General features: G+C 40.3%; 1 protein-coding gene across 9 annotated transcripts in view; it reads left to right on the top strand.

The window, feature by feature from the left end:
- Positions 1-16283, top strand: part of LOC144492865 (phosphatidylinositol-binding clathrin assembly protein) — a 148644-nt gene extending 132361 nt beyond the window's left edge. For 7 of the 9 annotated variants that reach the window (XM_078211405.1, XM_078211408.1, XM_078211406.1 and 4 more), the window contains 4 exons: positions 2110-2227; positions 9220-9276; positions 10987-11103; positions 11217-16283. In XM_078211405.1, coding sequence (XP_078067531.1) covers positions 2110-2227; positions 9220-9276; positions 10987-11103; positions 11217-11231 — 307 coding nt within the window. In that variant the 3' untranslated portion in view covers positions 11232-16283. The remainder of the gene's footprint in view (positions 1-2109; positions 2228-9219; positions 9277-10986; positions 11104-11216) is intronic. The other 2 variants (XM_078211399.1, XM_078211409.1) reach the window with 2 other exon arrangements.
- The last annotated feature ends 581 nt before the right edge of the window (positions 16284-16864 follow it).

Raw genomic sequence — 16864 nt, 5'->3', positions numbered from 1 at the left:
TCTTGCCTTCAAACAACCGCACAACCTCAAACAGACCATTGTCCACAACAAACTACCCAGCCTTCAGGAGAGCAGTAACCACGACACCACACAACCCTGCCACAGCAACTGCTGCAAGACGTGCCGGATCATCGACACGGATGCCATCATCTCATGTGAGAACACCATCCACCAGGTACACAGTACATACTCTTGCAACTTGGCCAACATTGTCTACCTGATACGCTGCAGGAAAGGATGTCCTGAGGCATGGTACATTGGGGAAACCATGCAGACGCTACGACAACTGATGAATGAACGCCGCTCGACAATCACCAGGCAAGGCTGTTCTCTTCCTGTTGGGGAGCACTTCAGCGGTCACGGGCATTCAGCCTCTGATCTTCGGGTAAGCATTCTCCAAGGCGGCCTCCACGACACGACAGCGCAGAGTCGCTGAGCAGAGACTGATAGCCAGGTTCCGCACACATGAGGACGGCCTCAACCAGGATCTTGGGTTCATGTCACACTATCTGTAACTCCCACAACTTGTCTGGACTTGCAAAGTCTCACTGGGTGTCCTGTCTGGAGACGATGCACATCTCTTTAACCTGTGCTAATGCTCTCTCCACTCACACTGTCTGTACCTTTTAAGACTTGATTAGCTGTGAAGACTCGCATTCCAATCATTATTCATTATTCTATAAATTGAGTTTGTGTCTTTATATGCCCTGTTTGCTGTTTATGAGCAGATCTCCAACTCTCACCTGACGAAGGAGCAGCGCTCCGAAAGCTAGTGGCGTTTGCTACCAAATAAACCTGTTGTAAATGATAGACAGACTTTGGAGAGTAAGGTTGAATTATTTGCTGCAGAATTCCAAGCTTCTGATCGGTCTTGTAGTCACAGTATTTGTGAGGTTGGTCCAGTTGAGTTTCCGAACAATTATAACTCTCAGGATGCTGATAGTGGGGTTTCAGTGATGATAATGCCATTTGAATGTCATGGGGAGATGATTAAACTCTCTTGTTGGAGATTGTCATCATTTGGTGCTTGCATGGCACGAATATTACTTGCACTTTTCGGTCTAAGTCTTGGCGCAAAGGAATTGGCATTGTGCACTCATCAGCAAACATCCTCACTTGAAGTCAAAAGAGCCTCATGTGGACTGAATAAAGCAGTTAAATTAGCTTGGGGGTACACAGATTGGATATCAATATCATACCATAATGCTAATGATTTGGAGTTGAAGTTGCAGAGTTTCAGCAGCAGCAACTTTTCATTTGTTTTTGTAACCAGATGCTAGGTAATGCAGTCCAGCAGGTTTCATTCCCAATTTTACTTCCTTATCAAATATAGAATTGGCACCTAGAGTAAGCCTGGTAAGATAATTAAGTAAGAAGTTTAACAACACCAGGTTAAAGTCCAACAGGTTTATTTGGTAGCAAAAGCCACACAAGCTTTCGAGGCTCTGAGCCCCTTCTTCAGGTGAGTGGGAATTCTGTTCACAAACAGAATGTTTGTGAACAGAATTCCCACTCACCTGAAGAAGGGGCTCAGAGCCTCGAAAGCTTGTGTGGCTTTTGCTACCAAATAAACCTGTTGGACTTTAACCTGGTGTTGTTAAACTTCTTACTGTGTTTACCCCAGTCCAACGCCGGCATCTCCACATCAAGATAATTAACACAGGGCAGTTTGCATTACAAGAGCCACCTTGATCTAGTGAATCAGGTCCGATGCCATTTACCAGGCTTAATTGTCAGAAATGACTTGATCGAAATAATCACATGAGGAAGACCCTGTGCCTGCTGTAACTGCCTCCAGAGTGCACCAATAACAAGTAGTGTATATTAAAGCCTTTTACCCAGCAACTGTTTTCCCCTTTTAAAACCATAAATCCATCTTGCTGCTTCATCCTGGATTTTGCACATTTGCTGGAGAAGGTCCTTCAATTCCTTAACTAAAAAGTGCCCATAACAGGAAATGGTGTAAAGTGAACAATTGGCAGCTATAATGAAAATTCCATTCCAGGACTGCAAGGTACAGCAAACATTGTGATGTCAACTACTGACTGAAGTGAAAACTACCTCCTCTTTTCTTACAAGAGCTGAACTTTATATTTTATTGTGCCTTAGAACGGATCAGCAGTGGACCCAGAGTGGGGAAAGGAAATTGACAGGAGGAACAAACTGGCAGCCAAAAACCACTACATCAACATCTTGGGGTGCAGTGCCAATGAACGTCCCACCAATGGTATGTTTAGAATGACATCAATGTAGGTTCTGTGAACTGAGATATTGACCACAGCTTGATTTACCTAGAATCAAGCAAGTGCATATTTTCTGTTGCAATCTGTAACTGGTACTTCACTACACTAGCGGCCTCTATTTGCATCATCTACTTGAAGCAAAATAATGCCCAAAGATATGACCTATGAATTGAATACTTCTTGCAGAACTGTTTTAATTTTGAGGCTGGTCTTCATGACTCACTGCTGATTTAAAGTCCACTGTTCATCCTGCTGCCATGTACCTTATACTTAGAAGGAGCAGGGAGTTACAGCAGTCACAAGACATATGAATAGGTGTGTTATATAATTTTGCTGGGTTTTTTTTCCAGGCTATCTTTTAGTTTATTCCAGTATTATAGACCTTTATTCCTGCAAGCTTTTGTGCATTGTTTACAGGTGTGCATTGTTTACGCTCTCTTCCCACAGAAGTAGAACTTGCGTGGCCATGGAGGCAGAAAACTGCTGATGCAGACTGGTTCAAAGGCCTACCTCGTTTCTCTGGGGATTCATTCCAGTTATTTTAGGAGATGTTAAGTAAGCTGTCTAGCCCTCACCCCGTGATCAACCCTCTTTCTCACCCACCCCCCCTACAACCCTCTAGGCCACTTGCATAGCCATTGTAGCCACCATGGGAAGACCTCAGGGGAAGAAAAATAAACTTTAATAATCTAATACAATTCTCATTCCTACACACTTGATAGTGAGGAAGAAACGTATTCATAAAACCCATTCAAAGTTTTTATATTTCAAGTGGTTGATCATTTATAAAAACAAACTTCAATCAGAGCCCATGTCAAAAATAGTTGGTCCTGCCATAAACTTTTTAACCCATCAACTCTAGAACATCCTGCTGAGATTGTAGCTTTTGAACTGAGCCAAGTATTTGTAATTACCCAATGATAGCCCTTGGGGAACTTTCAACATACTCCCTTTTTCTAACCTACACCTGGTTAATGAAAGCAGTTCAGCAGAGAGTTAACTCTGGTCTAAAGGTTTCTCCCTGGCCTCCCTAAAATGCCATGCTGCTTCCCACATTTAGCAATCTGCTGCTTGAGCATGATGCCTCTAAACTTAATGGAGGTGTATTTCCTCTGTTATCTCTGTGAGCTCTGTTTTCCCCCAAGGATACATCCTTATCCTGCTCTTAGTTCTCATTTACATGCTGTTCCTTTGTAATATGCTTGGTTTTTGCATGTGTACCATTCATGCCCAGTGCTGTCTCAATGCCATGTCCCTTGATCCTCCACGGTCTCCAAATTGTCAGTCTGCTTGTCTGACATCCAATTCTGGATGAACAGAAATTTCCTCCAACTAAGCCATCGCCACTATCCCCCACAATGAACTTTCCTGCCACCAACTCCTCAGTCTTTCTTTCTGTAGCAACTATCTGAGGCTGAACCAGTGTGTTTGCAAACTTTGTGTAATATTTGACCCCAAGATGAGTTTCCAAGCACATATCGGCAGCACTGATAAGACCACCCTATTTCCATTTCTGATTCTGCCTCTGCCACGGCTCATTTGCTGCTGTAACCCTCATCCATTTTTTCGGCACCTCTAGACTTAACTATTTCTAATACACACTCGGGCAGCCTCTTTGTTCCATCTCCTCCTATAAGCTTGAGGTCATCCAAAACTCTGCTGCCCATGCCCTAACTTGTACCAAGTCCCATTCACCATCCTCCTTTTGCTTACTAACCTACATTGGCTCCCAGTTAACATAGGAACATAGATGCAGGAGTGGGCCATTCAGTCCCTCAAGCCTGCTCTGTCATTTAACTAGATCATGGCTGATGTACCGCAAAACTATTTTTCGGCATTATCTAGATATTGTTTGATGGCATTAGTGTCTAGAAATCTGTAGATCATTGCTTTGAACGTGCTCTATTCCTGATCTTCCACAGCCCTCGGTAGATAATTTCAAGATTCACCCACCCTCTGAGTAAAAAAATTCCTCCTCATCTCCGATTGTGTCCCCTGGTCCTAGACTTCCCCAACATAAATTTTCCCAGGAGAAACATCCTTCCTGTATCCACCCTGTTGATATCTGGAAGAATTTTGTACACTTCAATGAGATCACCTCAAATTCTTCTAAACTCTGGAGATAACAAGCCCAGTGTCTTCAATCTTTTCATATAGGACAATCCTGCCATTTCAGGGATTAGTCTGGTGAACCTTTTTTGTATTCCCTTTATGGCCATTGTATCCTTTCTTGGCTAAGGAGACCAAAACTGCACACAGTATTCCAGGTGTTGACTCACTAAGACTCTGTGCAACCGCAGCAAAAGTTCCTTACCCCTGTGCTCAAACCCCCTTTCAGTAAAGGCTACAATACCATTTGCCGCCTTAATTGTTTGTTACACTTGCAAGATAACTTTCAGTGACTTATAAACTAGAATACCAGGTCCTTTTGGACATCAAGACTTCCCAATCTTTTCCCATTTAAAGAATACCCTGCTTTTTTATCCACATCACATTTGATCTGCCATCTTCTTGCTCGCTCAGCCTGTCTAAATCCCCTTGAAGCCTCTCTGCATCCTCCTCAGAACTCGTATTCCCACCAAATTTTGTGCCTTCGGCAAACTTGGAAATATTTCATTTGGTCCCCACATTCAAATCATTGATATAGATTATAAATAGCTAGGGCGTAAGCACTCATCCTTATGGCAGTCACAGCCTGCCAATGATCCGTTTATCCATACTCTGTTTTCAATCCATTAAACAATCCTCAATCAATGCCAATATATTACCCCCAATCCCATGAGCTCTACTTTTTTCTTACTAACCTCCTGTGTGCAATTTTATCAAAAGCCTTCTAAAAATTCAGATACAACTCATCCACTGGTTCTCTCTCAACTATCCTGTTATTAATATTCCCAGAAAACACCATCAGGTTTATCAAACATAATATCCCTTTCATAAGTAGAGGTTGACTCTGCCCGATCTCATCATTATTTTCTAAGTGTCAGTTATTACATCCTGTAGAATCACTACTACTGATGTCAGGCTAACAGGTCTGCCTGTTTTCTCTCCCTTTCCTTTCTTAAATAGTGCCACTATTGGCAAAAGCAATCTGGAGGCACCTTTCCAGAATCTATAGAATTTTGGAAGATGATCACCAATGCATCAACTACCTCTACAGGCCCCTCTTTCAACACTAAGATATAGATCATCAGGTCCAGGCGATTGATCAACATCAGTCCCATTGATTTCTCTAGCACTATTTCATTTACTAATACCAATTTATTTCAGGTCCTCAGTCTCACTAGTCCTTTGGCTCCCCAATATTTCAGGGAAGTTTTTATATCTTTTTCCGTGAAGACAGGCATAAAGTATTTTGGTTTCTCTGCCATTTCCTTATTACTCATTTATAAATTCTCCATTCTCTGCCTATAATGAGCCCACATTTGTCTTTTCTAGCCTTTTTGCTTTTTACATACCTGCAGAAGTTTTTAGTCTGTTTTTCTGATCCTCGCTAGTTTACTTTCATATTCTATTTTCTCTCTCAATCAATTTCTTGGTTTTCCTCTTGTTGAATTTTAAAATGCTCCCAAGCCTCGGGCTTACTACTTTTTTTTTTAGCAACTTTATATGTCTTTTCCTTGGATTCAATTGAATCTCTAATTTCTCTTGTGAGCCATGGTTGGATCACTTTTCCTGCTGGCTTTTTGTGCTATAAAGGAATGTAAACCTGTTTGCAAATTACGTATTCATTAAATGCTAGGCATTGCCTTTTAATGTAGTTCCCCCAATCTACCTCAAATCAACTTGCCCTCATAGCTATGTAATTGCCTTTGTTTAGATTAAAGACCGTAGTTTCGGAATGAGCTACGTCATTTTCAAACCTCATGTAAAATTCTTATGGTCGCTCTTTCCTAAAGGCTCCTTTACAACAAGATTATTAATTAACCCTTTTTCATTGCATACTAGTAGATCTAAAATAGTCTGTTCTCTAGTTGGTTCGTCAACATACTATTCTAGAAAACCATTTGCGTATATTTTCCAAGTATTCATCCTCCTCAACATTAGTGCTACTTAGATTTACCCTGTCTATATTGAAGTCTCCCATGATTTATTCTTGTTGCATGTTCCTCTAATTTCCTGATTTGTACCATGTCCTCCCACTGTAATTTGGTGGCCTGTAAACTCCTACCAAAGTTTGCTGCCCCTTGCTGTTTCTCCACCCAAACTGATCCTACATCTTGATCTTTCAATCGAAAATCCCCTCTCATTAATGTACTGATCCCATTCTTTATTAATAGCGCAACCTCATCTTCCTTTCCTTTCTGCTTGTCCTTCCAAAATGGCATACACCCTTGGTAAACTTGCAACCACAACTTTGTAATAGCAATTAGATTTACCTGTTAGCCCATGTCTGCTGCAGCCATTGTTTTAAAACAGGTAATTACATTTTGATATCAACATCTTGGGAACACCATTGACCAGAAACTGAACTGGACTAGCCTTTTAAAACTGTGGTTACAAGAGCAGGTCAGAGGCTAGGAATCCTGTGGCAAGTAACTCACCACCTGACCCCCAAAGCCTGTCCATCATCTCCAAGGCACAATCAAGAATGTGATGGAATACCCTCCACTTCCCTGGACAAGTGCAGCTCCAACAAAACTCGTAGCTTGACTCTATCCAGGTCAAAGCACCCCATCCACAAACATTCACTCACCCCACAACTGACACACAGGCAGCAAGAAGCATAGCAGGAACTCACCAAGCCTTCTGAGCCAGCACCTTCCAAACCCAGTACCACCTTGAAGAACAAAGGCAGCAGACATATGGGAGCACCATCACCTGTTCCAAGGTGCACTCCATCCTGCATTGGAGATATATTGCTGTTACTTCATTGTTGCTGGGTCAAAATCTTGGAACAACCCACTGACCCCTAACAGCACTATGTACCTATGCCACGTGGACTGTAGCAGTTCAAGAAGGCAGCTCACCAGCACATTCTCAGGGGCAATAAATGCTGGCTGAGTCAGCAATGCCCACACTCCCAAATGATTTTCTTTAAGAAATCTAATCTCAGAAACATTTTCAAACTTTCGGGATAGTGTAAAGTCAACAAGAGATAGGGTCTTTCATGCTCCCTGGACGATTGAGCATTTATTTCCATCCCATTTGGTGGAGTACAAGCTGTATATTGTAACCGTTTGTCAGTCTCCTTTGCATTATAGAGGGTTTCAGTTTTTAAATAATCCAGCCAGAATAGTGCGAAACTGTGGACTACATTTTACACTTATGTGCCTCTGCTAGGTGTGTTTTTGGCAGGGGGGGGGGGGGCGGAGAGAGAGGGGACATAAAATAGGCTGGCTACCCACCTCACTTCCTGCTCAACTGCACCATCACAGCCCCCTCCCCATCTCCTTTGGATGCTGCCCTGTATCTTTTTTAAAAATGCACATCCTTATGTAGGATAAAAACAAAGTGCTAAAAACCTCAGCAAGTCTGGCAGCATCTGTTGAGAGAGAAACAGAGTTAACCTTTTGAGTCCATATGACTTTTCTTCCACAGAAGATTATATTGTACTAGAGACATAGGGATTCTATGGAAATGTTGGTCGCGATTCTCCCATCGCGACCCGCAACTTTCCTGGCGGGTTGCGATGGGAGAGATGCTTCGCCGGCCTTGTACTGGGATTTGCGCATGTGCCAGGAACGCATGCGCAGCTCCTAGAGCCGGCGAACAGTCGTTGGCCAGACCACTCTGGAAACCGGCGGGAATAGAGGTAAGTAATTTGAATCTTTTTAAAATGTATTTTAAATATGTTTTTAATGTGATTATTGGGAACTTTCGGTCCTGATTGAATCTCCCACCCCACCAGGATACTTCATTCGGGCAGGATTTAGACTAGCTCCCCATGTTTGGGGAACTAGCGGGAGACCCTCCAGAATGAAGGAGGGGCAATCAGGGCCCCCAGGGGTCAGGTGGCGGGTAGGTGGTGCCCCCTGGGCATGGACACTGGCAGTGCCAACCTGTGCCCCTGGCATTGCCCAATGGGCAAAGTGCCCATGCCCAGGGGACACAATGGCACTGCCCACAGGGCATCGGGCAGTGCCAAGAAGGTGAAGTCTATTGTGGGCGGAGTCTATGGGGTGATCGGTGGGGGGGGGTCCCTGCTGCCGCCACTCTGCAGACAGGATCAGTCTGGGATGGAGGGAGGGCAGCAATTGGAATGCCTGCCTCCCGGGGTTTGGTGGGGGAGGGGGGGGCTATGCATCAGGGTGCTCCGGGATGGGGGCGGTTAGGCGGACCAGGGAATTGTTGTGGGGGCCACGGTGGGGCTGGAGGAGCAGCACTGCGGGGGTCCCAAGCTGGCCAGCGATTGAGCTGGCCAGCAAATGGGGAGTCTTAACAGATCGGGACCCACTGCGCATGCGCAGAGTTCCAGAACTGTCAAACTCCGGTGTGAATAGGCCCCGCCCCCTGGATTTTTAATGATATTCACATCTGGGACCTTTGCAGTGCACGGAGTGCGGAGATTCAGGTGAGAAGCTGAACTGAGAAAACAGTTGGATCTAGAACAGTTTTCCCACCAATTCAGTGCTTTTGGGAGAATTGCGGCCGTTGTTTCCTTCTCCACAGATGCTGCCACACCTTGAGGTTCCCCAGCACTTATCGATTTTATTTCAGATCCCCAGCACTTGCAGTATTTTGCTTTTATTTCAATTAAAAAGGAACCTTTGTTCATGTTTGTGCAATGTGTCTTCCCTCTTTTTGCTTGGCTGGGTTGCGCTGTACATTTTTACCAGACTATCCTGGACAACAACCTATCATGTGCAACTGATAGAAATGAGTTATCAGAGTGAAACCTAGTTTACAATTGACCTCTATTCCAAGCCACTTGTAGAGGCACAAATAAGGTGTAATAATTTTTTTAAATATTTTAATATAATACAAACCTCTTTGTGATCTTTTAGCAAATAATTAAAATATTTTTGCAATGCAGGTGCCTGCGCCAATGTCTTTCCCAATGTCAACATCTCAAGTGCCTGTATATGGAATGGTGAGTACCTAATTTTTGTTTTTTCTCTTATTCTCTCCTCTTCTGAAGGTGGTCAATTGTGCTTGATTATAGTCCATAAGTTTCATCATTAGCCAAATTTGATTCTGTCTGTTCCTTGACTTCAAAACGTGGAGATGCCGGCGTTGGACTGGGGTAAACACAGTAAGGAGTCTAACAACACCAGGTAAAGTCCAACAGGTTTATTTGGTAGCAAATGCCACTAGCTTTCAGAGCGCTGCTCCTTCGTCAGGTGAGTGAGAGTGGGATAAGAGACTCACCTGACGAAGGAGCAGCACTCCGAAAGCTAGTGGCGTTTGCTACCAAATAAACCTGTTGGACTTTAACCTGGTGTTAGACTCCTTACCTTGACTTCAAACACAGATTAGTGGGAACCCCTCTTTTTTTATTATTCAACTTGGTCATCATCCCTTCATCATCCACTCTGAAGGAGGCTAACAGTACACTTTGGCTGAAGTCAGATTCAACCTAGGACCTCCATGACCCGCAAAGTTTAGTATTCGGTGGCACGATGGTTAGCACTGCTGCCTCACAGCATCAGGGACTCGGGTTCAATTCCTGGTTTGGGTGATTGCCTGTGTGGAGTTTGCATGTTCTCCCTATGTCTGTGTGGGTTTCCTCTGGGTGCTCCGGTTTCCTCCCACAATCTGAAAGACGTGCTGGTTAGGTGCATTGGACATGCTAAATTCTCTGTGTACCCAAACAGGTGCCAGAATGTGGCAACTAGGGGATTTTCACAGTAACTTCATTACAGTGTCAATGTAAGCCTACTTGTGATGCTAATAAATAAACTTTAACTTATTGCACCATGCAATGATTTTACCCACTAAGCCATATTAAACATATGTTCAACTTTTGAGGGAAATATTTGGACTAATCTGCCATTTTGTAGTTATAAATATGTGTTCACGAGAAGAGTTATATTGCTTAGGACTGCATCTTGAATCTAGCCAGAATTATCTTTTATTCTCCTTTCTGCTATTCCCCACTTCCTCTCTAAACTGCACTTGAGAGAAAAAAATACTTTTAGCAGACTTAACCTTGTTTCTAAGGATTGAATTGAGGTTGCAAGATGGACCATAAACATTCCTGATGTGGAAAGTGGGAATGTAACTGATGTACTTATTCAATATGGGACAGAGGGATGGTCATCAATCCACTGAACAGTTCCTGTAATCTCCTTTTTAACAATATTGGATAATATTCAAAGTATTTTCAAATTTTGCTCATTATACATTTCTGAAACTAACTGAGAATTTTCACAGTATTAGTGGAAGGTCGATAATGGAAAGCACTGGTGAGCCGTAAACATCAATTTAGAAGTTTTACTGTGGTTCGACTTGAAGCAGTTTTGAGTACAGCAGTAGTATCATAAACACGCTGTCACTCCTGGAGCTCTTGGTGCAGGCAGTAACTTTGGCTCCCTTTGTTTATCTGGTACTTCACTGCTACTGCTGTACAAGGCAACTTTTAGTACTAACTAAGCAAACTCTGTTGAATTTTCATCAACTCTTTGCACTGTTGAACTTATTTTAGAGCCTTGTATAAAATATAATTGGCAGAACTAGAAGTCACTCTATTTGTTGACAGTATAAAAATAAATCACATTCCTTGAACATGTTGTTCGTTGTGTAAAAGTTGGATGGATGTATTACCACTCGTTTAGGCTTTTGATTAATTTTGGCTTATTAGTGTCACTCACAGGTACCTGCAGGGGGAACAATGCCTGTAGTAGCACAGCACCCAATGATGTATCCTCAGCCTGTAATGAGGGCAACCAACCCTTTTGCACCAGTTAATGGAGCTCAGGTAAACATTCACTTAAACTATTAATTTATACAAGCCATTTTGTCTTTTGACAAAGATGGCAACAAAACTAACTAGAAAGCACTTTTAACTAATATCCTTCTCCATTTTCTCAGTTGCAGTTCATGTAAAGACAGCGGAACTGCATCAACACAAAGTTCAGTAAGCACCAAATACCTGGGTGAAGGCAGATGAACATAGACCAAGACTCAAGGCTTATTCATCAATTTAAACTGTTACTGAACTTGCATCATATTACTAATTCCCAATCTAACTTTTCATTCAAATGCAAAATCTGTTTGATGTGGGGAAATGCTGAGTAGAATACAGTCCAATCTGTCTTGAATGGCCATCGACCCGCTGAACAGGCTTAAATAGATGTTGATATTTATTGACCTGTTCAGTACAATTTCCTTTCTTCTCTCTGCTGAACATAAATGAAAGTACTCCTGATTCTAAAAGCTTGGCTTGAATGAACAAGAGGTTACCAATAAATATTAACATTTGAACTGAATGCTGAAAAGGAATTGCAAGATGGTAGCCCAGCCAGGTTCAGACAAATTCTTAAACTGTTCATAGATCTTATCCAAGCTCTCTGAGTCGGGTTTTAACCTTCAACTTACTGCCAGATGAGTATTTCAATTCAAAACTTTTAAAACGAAAGTTGCTACTATCGGTCCTGTTTACTTCCTGTTCCTTTCAACCATTTCCGAAGGATTTCATTCTGTTATAACTGGGTGCATTGTATTACATGTTTTCGTCTGGCAACAGTTACTGGATTATCATAAAGCTTTGCTGTGCAGAATGTGAATTTATTTTTCACTGTGTAAAAAGAAAAAATTACAGTCTGTTTTGGAAATGAGGTTTAATACTTAAGTCTTGGGGGTGTTTATTTTGGACAATTGTAAATCATGAAGCAGCTAGTATTTTTTAAAAGTTGTAGTCACCAATCTGTTCCATTATTAAGGATTAGGTTGGAGAAGTTGACCATTACTGAATTGGAGCAAGCTGGTTAAAGAAAGGTTAGGTTAAGCATTTAATTTCTGCTTGAACCACTGAATGATGCATCTCAGATATAATTTAGAGATAACCATGTCTGATTACAGCTAAACTTGAATATTCCATTAACAGCACAGAAATAGGTTTAGCATGATCTGGGAGAGATACAATAACTTTTGCTTGCTATAAACATGTTGTAGGATACTAAAGCTCTGATGCAACTAGGACCATCTGTTAAATGCAGCATGTGCATATGAAGCAATTGAGCCTAAGTTACACATCTATTTCTGTGCGTGTGTACATTTCCTCCAGATATCGGATACCCAAAAAGGTTAATGTTATGACTTTATTTAGTCATGGTTTCTGTGATCAAAGTCGATTTCCTTATTTTGTATATCCCACTAACTAAGCTGAAGGTGTTCATGATATCTGAACCTGCTTTTCTACTGACTTTAGCTGTTAAGTTGCTAATAAAACTTAAGATTCAATTCCTGTGCCCCTACTTCGCCCCTCCCCTTCTCCAAAACTCAAAATCAAGTTCTTGGTAATATTGCACAGTTTGACTCGCTAAATTTGCAAATAATTTATGCTGTAAGTTTGTTTCTGAGACTATTTTGCAAACCAGATACATTTCTAAAAGGACAATTAAGCAATGGTCACCAAGTACTGAAATGTTGTATTATGAGAGTTGACCCACCAAAGGCAGACAACGCAATTACAGGTGCTGATGTAGTAATTATGTATTGTATCAAACTGCATAATATGAAAAAAACATTATAACCATAGGTCAAAGCTAACAAAGTGGGTGTTAAATGCAAATGAACATTGCACCACACAATATAATGTTGCGCACTTTGATACTGATCTGCAAGTCTCTGGGGATGTATTTAGTCTCATTTTTATAGGACTCTTCTATACATTTTTTTAGAATCCTGATCATTCTACAAACTAATAAATTTCAAAAGAACCGAAGGGTTTTCATTGTCCTAAGTATTGGGATCAGCAATTCAATCAGCAACTTTAATGGGTGGCTAGTGAGGAACTATGCAGAAAGTTATCCTCTTTAACCCTTTCCCCAAAGAATTGAAGCATGACAACCAATACATTTTTAACTACATACATTTTGAAGTTCGTCTCTCCTTAGCGCTAATGAGGTTTTGAAACTTGCAATAGTAATTTCTGCTCCAAATTGCACTACTTGGTGCTTTACATCTAAGATGAAAAATCTATTCTGAAGACTGTTGATGATATAGGTTGGACTGTGAATGTTATATAAATTTCTGCCAACATAAAATTGTCCAGATGTAGCTGGTTACAATTTCTAAATAAAAATCTGTTGAAATATGTGAATTTTGGTGTACATATAGCACAGCTCTTCCTCTTTAACTTGCTACAGTAACCCAAGAAGATTTGTACAAATTTGTTAATTTTAATTTAAAATTTTTAATGTTTTGACAAATCAAACTACATTTCTCCTTCACTATTTATTTCTAAGTAATGCCAATTTTTCCCATCTAAATTAAATATTTTATAACTTAATAGCAGGATCTGAAGCTTTTGCTCCATAAGGGTAATTAAATATCATAGGGCTAATGAGTTTTGTTTGGTTTTGCCTATCGTTCATTTGTTGCTCCAGCAATTTTCATGGAATTTTCTTTTCTATCTTGTGGACACAGTTTAGAATTGACCTTTAGTTCAGTTTAAGGTGAGGTTTGCAAAAAGAGCGGAAACAGGTCAAAATGTACACTTATTTTGTGCCAAAGACCTATGTATTCTCTGGATTTCATCTATATGCACAAAATCTGAAGTTGAATTTTCTAAGTACCTTTTTTTTAAAGAAAACAAAAATTAGCTCCAGAAGTAAAATTGAAATCCACACCATTTACCTACAGAGCACCCCCATCAAATATTTCGAGCGTTGGACAGTAGCCTGATTGTTATATATTAGATTTATAAAATACCAGGAATGCAAAAGAACTCATTGTTTCATACACCACCTTGGGCTGAACTAGATATGCAGGGAAATCATCCTTTCTTAAAAAAAGATTAAGTGACAATATTTTGTCCTAATGCATTTGAATAATTCCAGAGATGCCATTCATGTAGAAAATGAGTTGTTCAAGTGTAACTGTTTTTAATGTAGTGAAATAATTGTGTACAGTTGCTTTCTTCCCTAGATAGCTTTGATAAAGTCATTGAATAATTTTCATAATCAATGATACAGCTCAAATTGATGTAAATCACAGCCAGAATCTTTGGTTTATTTAATGAGAGGACTGTTGTGTGTTTGCTTCATTTTTTTTTGCACTGAACTAACTATTGGAAGAGGTAGGAGGAAGGAGCTGTAAGACAAAATAAAAGAGGAACACCCCTTGTTTGAGTCAAGCCTATGTATGTCAGGTTCTTGATAGGTCTTTATCTGTCATACATCCTGTAAAGTGTACTTCATGTTATAGAATGTTTTACAGCAACAGAGTCCCAGTTTATTTCGCCCTGTTGGAGTGTGTTGAAATATACCAAGAAATAATTACAAGGTCAACCTACAGAGGCTGAGCTGCTCTGCATCACGATAATGTACATTCAAATCAGTCGATATTATCTTGCATATAAAGGCAGAGAATACAGGAAGCGCTCAGCAGGTCATTTTAGCAAGACTGCAATTTGCCATATTTCTGGACCTGAGGCACTAGTGCAGGCTTCAGAATTTAATTGTAGGGAAAGAAATATGAATGGCTGGCTGCCCAAGCTTAAGAGCAAAAAAACTTGTACTTATGCTCAGTATTATATAATCAAAGTTTGCACAAGTAATTTATTTTTTAAATGGATTAGAGTAAGTGGCATATTTTAGGAACCCTCATATTCTAGTAATAAGAATTACATTCCACATACCATAGAGATGCTATTGCAAGACCCTTTTAATCCAAAACATTCAATAGAGCCTTACAAGTTGCTGGCAGCATAGACCAACAAAGCTTGTTTGAGACACAGTTTTCTATATTGCCATAAATCATAGCTCCTTCCTATTTTCCTGCCGCACACCTTAGTTTATTGTATCTGGTGCTTTGACTTTGTGGCTTAGAGATATATTAAGTTGCAGTATGTTAGGGCTCCCTTAGTACTAGTGTTCAAGACATTTTTCTCATCTGATGGATACTTTAATATTTTTATCAAATGTAAGTAATCCTTTATCAACCCATTGCAAGTTAGCTAAAGTTGAGAGCCACCAAGTAATCTCTTAATTATGTTTAAATGTGCCAATGCAGTGAGCAGCCAACAGAGTATGCTGTAGAATGTTGATTTCCTTGCTACCTCCAACATGGAATTCTAATTGACTCGAAGTTACAAAGGTAATCTAGCTGCAATAATTTCTTCAGGTTTTGATTTGCATGGAAACTCCTTCAAAAGCACTTGTCTGCATATATTTTACAAAAATATTCCTTTTTAAATAGTGAAAGCACATTGACTTGCTGCTACCATTTTTGGTGAACCAATACAAATTTAAAATTACCGAGGAAATATTTAATTAACCTTGTACTTCCTTGTAGGAATCTTGTTTCTTCAGATTCCAGCCATATTTTAGGATGTTTCCCTCAGTATAGTCTTCAACTTTTAAAAAGTCATCAGAACAACTCATTGACTTTTAAACAAGTAAAATGCTGAAAATATTTCCTTCACAATATAAACTACCTTTTCCATCATTTAAACAGGCTTGTTGCATACATTTAGTGCATTAATGCTTCAATTAATAAAAAATCTTCCAACATTTATATGTATCACTGTGGTAAATGTATGAGCACTGAAATAAGGGGGAGGGGGCTAATTACCCTAGATTTTAGTGCATTTAGAAGCGGGAGTTCAACTGAATAAATAATTAAAGCACTGTGGATCGGTGCTTCTTTGTAAATAAGTGCAGGAATTTTCTTTCTGTTTTGGGTAGTTTGTGCTGTGAGGGGAACAAAAATGACTATCTCTGAATTGCAACAAATGAAAATTACGCTGTTGTATTGCATTTTTGCAGATTATATTTTTTGAGTAATTGAAACCTGTATATGTTATCATTTATACATTTGCAGTAACTAGTAAACTTAGAAAAAACAGCAAGTTTCATCAGGGTTGTATTTGATTCTGAAATCAGTGTATGGGCAAGTGCATTATTGCATAATAAAGGAAATGTATTAAACACTTCTGCTTGTGTTTTCTTTCAAGTATTGGGCAATTTTCAATGCGCAGGCACTTTTTCAAAAAAGAATCCTGTTGAATGGTTTTGTTGGAATATGCAAGTTTAGCTAATAAACTTGTTCCCACATTAAAGAGAAATACATTTCCTAACGCACTTCACAGGAGATTTATCAAAAACTGTGACACTGAGCCATAGTAGAGATATTCAGATAAGTGACAAAAAGCAATGTCAAAGAGGTGAGTTTTAAGGGGCAACTTAAAGGAGAAGGAAGTGTAGGGAGGGAATTCCAGATTTTGGTGCCTGGACAACTGAAGACATGGTAGCCAATTGTGGAGTGGTAGAAATTGGAAGAGTACGATGATTTTAAGGGGTTTTGGGGCTAGAAGATGGCACAGAGCTGGGGAGAGATTTAAAAACAATGGCAAAGAATCTTGAAATCAAGCTTTTGTCAGATTGTGAGCCGATGTAGGCCAACAAGCACGGGGCAGTTTGGAAATGGACAAGTACGTGACAGTTTGGAAATGGACAACAAGCACGGGGCAGTTTGGAAATGGACAACAAGTACGTGACAGTTTGGAAATGGAC

Source organism: Mustelus asterias, chromosome 4 (assembly GCF_964213995.1).
Source record: "Mustelus asterias chromosome 4, sMusAst1.hap1.1, whole genome shotgun sequence".
Taxonomy (NCBI): Eukaryota; Metazoa; Chordata; class Chondrichthyes; order Carcharhiniformes; family Triakidae; genus Mustelus; species Mustelus asterias.
Note: the sequence above shows the minus strand (reverse complement) of the source record. Positions and strands in the feature narration are given on the sequence as shown.